The 3,806-nt window shown below is 42.9% G+C and overlaps 1 protein-coding gene across 1 annotated transcript; it reads right to left on the bottom strand.

Moving 5' to 3' along the window:
• Positions 1–542: 542 nt before the first annotated feature.
• LOC108573902 (headcase protein) lies at positions 543–3,241 on the bottom strand. Its single transcript, XM_017936387.1, has 3 exons — positions 3,053–3,241; positions 1,876–2,061; positions 543–716 (listed from the first exon to the last, which is right to left on the bottom strand). Exons 1-3 carry the CDS (start codon positions 3,239–3,241, stop codon positions 543–545), a joined length of 549 nt encoding a protein of 182 aa, XP_017791876.1.
• Positions 3,242–3,806: the final 565 nt, after the last annotated feature.

Genomic DNA, 3,806 nt, shown 5'->3' with positions numbered 1-3,806 from the left:
CGAATGCTTGGACACACCTAGGTAACGACAATTCTTCTACCGATGCACCAAACAGAAACAACAAAACGAGACGGTTCTTCGACGCCGAACACACGCTCGTTCTTTAACCATAGAAGATACACGAACGGGTAAAACAAAAGGATAATCTCGACGTGAAAGCTTCTCGTCCTCTATCTTCGCAAGTCGAAGAACGCGTCTCGGAACTAAAACTTAACCGTCTGGAAGAGAAAAAAAAAAAAAAACAGAAAAAGAACATATTTGTTCCTGAGTTAATGAAGAGTGAAAAAAATAGTGGTGCTCGTAAGAAGGGGAAGTGTCAAGCTCGAAAAAAAAGAAATTTTCACGCGATTTTTTCTTCCTTTTTTTCTGTCTTCTTCTCCTTCGTATCTTCTTTTTTTCTTGGTTAATGATAATCGTTCTGTAAGATGTCGAAGGATCTAGAGCAAGGTCGCCCGGAGCAGGGAGATCAGTGGATCGAAGGAGAGGGGACACGGGTCAGTCGCGTTGCTTAGACGCCGTCTGTTAGCTAAGTTCCCTAATGGTTACGGCCACTGGCTGTAAAGCTGAAACTGCTCGCGGGTGAAGCAGATAGACAGAGGCTTCACGAAGTGGGCGTCCACCGCCCGGCAATGCGGACAGGCGAACACGCGACTGTAGTCCGAGTAGAAGTTGAGCCGCTGGTGAGGATAGATCAGCGGCTTCTGGCAGCTGTTGCACTGTAACAGACAGAGCGGGATTTTTTTCTTCGTTGTATACGTTCGTTCTAAGGGGTTGGATTGCTGCGTGGAGTGGAGAGTGTACGCGACAGGGGTTGGAAATGGAAGTTTAGGTGAGGGTAATGGGTCGCGTGGATGTGTGTTGTTTGTAATTTGGTATGGAACGTGGTGAAAGAACAGTAAGGATGGTAGTGTTTAACCCTTTGACTGCTATCAGTGGACGGAAGACAGGGATTTTGTTATATAGACATAGCTATAATTGCTAGAGAGGGTCACATGCTAATATATCGATATTTTCTTAAATAATTGAACTTTCTTCCACAAAATGGCATAAACGTCTCGTTGTTACTTCAAAGTTACAATATGTATTCGTTATGATAAAATTGTCGAAACTGCTGAATTCACTGTTATTCTTCTATATATTTGCTAATTTTACGTTACATAAACTCTTTTACAGTCAAGAAAAATATTCGGCCCACAGAGGGTTAATTTGATCAATAGATGGGATTCTGAGAATAGGGGATGTTAGGTATGCTTCAAAAATTGCTTGTGTCCTAGAGAAACTCGGGGAAATGTTGAACACTTGAAGTAGAAGAGCTTCTCACATTGCAGAAGAGTGAAAATTTGAATATACAGAGTCAGAGCTTTACTTTTCAGTAATCTTCATTAAAAGAGAGTTAAATGTACCAATTTGATCAATGGACGAGTGTTTTGGGAATGAGTATGCTTCATAAATTCATGCTACACTTGCACAAAGTACTTTTAAAATTTATGTCTTGAAGAAACTTGGCTATAAATGTTTAAACATTGGTGTTCATTCGTAAAAATGTTGAACACTTGAAGAAGAAGATTGGAACCACGAGAGTTCCTCAGATTGTAGAAGAGTAAAAATTTGAACACAGAGTCAGAGCTATACTTTTCAGTAATCTTCAGTAAAAGGGGGTTAAATGTACCAATCTGTCCAAACGGATGAGTATTTTTGGAATAGGGGATGTCGAGTACACTTCAGAAATTGGTACTGAACTTGTATAAAGAATTTTTAAGATTTGTCTTGCAGGAACTTGGCTGTAAGTGTTTAAAGAATGATGTTCACTGGTAAAAATGTCGAGCTACGGAGCAAGATTTTCTCACACCGTAGAAGATTGAAGGAGCATACTACCTTGAGTCGTTCGGTGCAACAGGGCATGGCAGCAAAGATATCGTAGCTGTACATCGTTCCAAGGACTAAGCTAGACCCGTCCCACGGCTTGGTACAGCAACGACAACGCACAGGCTGACCACCGCTGCCTTCCAGGCAACTCATGCACACCGCCGACAAGAATTGCGTGCGACCCTCGACCTTCACCTGGAACAACCACCGTGTCCAGATATCGATTCAGATTTATCCTCGGGTTCACGGTTCTCTTCTCTTTCTCTTTTTGCACTCTACCTTCAAGCGACGTGACTGGCATTTCGTATTCACCGGGATCGATTTTCTTCCAGTTACACACTTTTATTTATTCAGGGGAATTTAATGCTTAGTAAAAATTCGCGATTTTTCTGAAGTAAGTGGAACTATCGCGAGTTGCTCTCGAAAAGCTGAATACAATTTCAGAGTATTCTTGAGAGTAACTGTCGTCAAAATTTCTCAGATAGGTATCTACGTTTTCCCTGGAAAGTGAAACTGTCGCGAGTTGCTCTCGAGAGTTAAATTTATCGGTAGATTTACATAGTACTGAGAGTGGCGGAGAGCTGCACGCATAATTTGAGAGTACTATCGAGTGTAACTATGGTAAAAAATTTTCAGATTCGTATCTACGTCTCCACTGGAAAGTTAAACTATCGCGAGTTGCTCTCGAGAGTCAAATTTAACCACTGATTAATTCCACTGTGTAATCGACTTACAGTGGCGGAGAGAGAGCTGCACGCGTAATTTGAGAGTACTCTCGAGAGTAACTATGGTGAAAAATTCTCAGATAGGTATCTACGTCTCCATGGGAAAGTGAAAATATCGCGAGTTACTCTCGAGAGTCAAATTCATCTCTGGACTTGCACAGTACTGAGAGTGGCGGAGAGCTGCACTCAATTTGAGAGGACTCTCGAGAGTAACTATCTTGAAAAATTCTCAAATTGGTATCTATGTCTCCATGGGAAAGTGAAAATCTCGCGAGTTGCTCTCGAGAGTCAAATTTATCACTGCACTTGCACAGTGCCGAGAGTGCCGGAGAGCTGCACGCATAATTTCCGAGTACTCTCGAGAGCAATCAAGAAAATCTCTCAGATACATCCTCCTCTCAACTCACTTCCAAATAAACGTCCAAATCAAATCTACCCCAAGACAGAAAATTTCAAGTTACCTCAGCGCAGGCGGGCGAATGCTGCCTCGGAGACAAGAAGAACGTGCCGTCCACCAGGGGATACCTGTCGAACACGAGCATAGGCGTGCGGCATAGCACGCAGGACACCCTGGACCACTGTAGAGTGGCCAGCGTCGACAGGATGAAGCATCTCGTATCGTCGTTCCCATGGTTACCTTCGTCCTCCATCTGTAACATCACAAGGCAAATCCCAATTGAATCTCCGACCTTCCACTACAATTTACGCGAACATTAACCACACCCGTAAAATCTCGAAAATTTACACTGAAAAACTGTCCGCGCGGATTTTACTAACACTTCCACACGATATAAAACCAAGTCTATATGCGAAAGGATGCCTCGAAGAGGCGAAGACCTTTGATAGGAAAAGGAGACTGGCTGGGGAACGCTCGAAATGTCACGTCCTTAATGGCAAAGAGGGGAGAAGAGAGAAAAGGAAGAAGTAGTCGGACAGGAAATGAGAAGACAGGGATTGGCAAGGTGTAGCAACGACTCGAGTAACAAGAGACTAGTGGGTATAGGGAGGTTAGGGTCTAGGCACACAGACGTTTGTAATATCGATAAATATAGAAGTGAAAAAGAAGAAAAAATAGACGTTTAATCCGTTGGAGAGGGTAGACGGAGAGTAGGATCGTTGGAAATTATCGAGGAGATAAGCTGAACACGGTTTCCTATTCCTAGATTATTCCCAAATTGAGATCAGCCTGATATCTTAAGACTCCAGTCTACCAAG

This window comes from Habropoda laboriosa, unplaced genomic scaffold (assembly GCF_001263275.1).
Source record: "Habropoda laboriosa isolate 0110345459 unplaced genomic scaffold, ASM126327v1 scaffold111, whole genome shotgun sequence".
NCBI lineage: Eukaryota > Metazoa > Arthropoda > Insecta > Hymenoptera > Apidae > Habropoda > Habropoda laboriosa.
Note: the sequence above shows the minus strand (reverse complement) of the source record. Positions and strands in the feature narration are given on the sequence as shown.

Bases quoted from the DNA above. Each gene is read 5' to 3' on its own strand.
- LOC108573902 (XM_017936387.1), bottom strand. From the start codon at position 3,241: ATGGAGGACGAAGGTAACCATGGGAACGACGATACGAGATGCTTCATC. The intron at 2,062-3,052 runs GTAACTTGAAAT...TGGTTGTTCCAG, and splicing joins ATTCGCCCGCCTGCGCTGAG to GTGAAGGTCGAGGGTCGCAC. The intron at 717-1,875 runs GTAGTATGCTCC...TGTCTGTTACAG, and splicing joins GTTGCACCGAACGACTCAAG to TGCAACAGCTGCCAGAAGCC.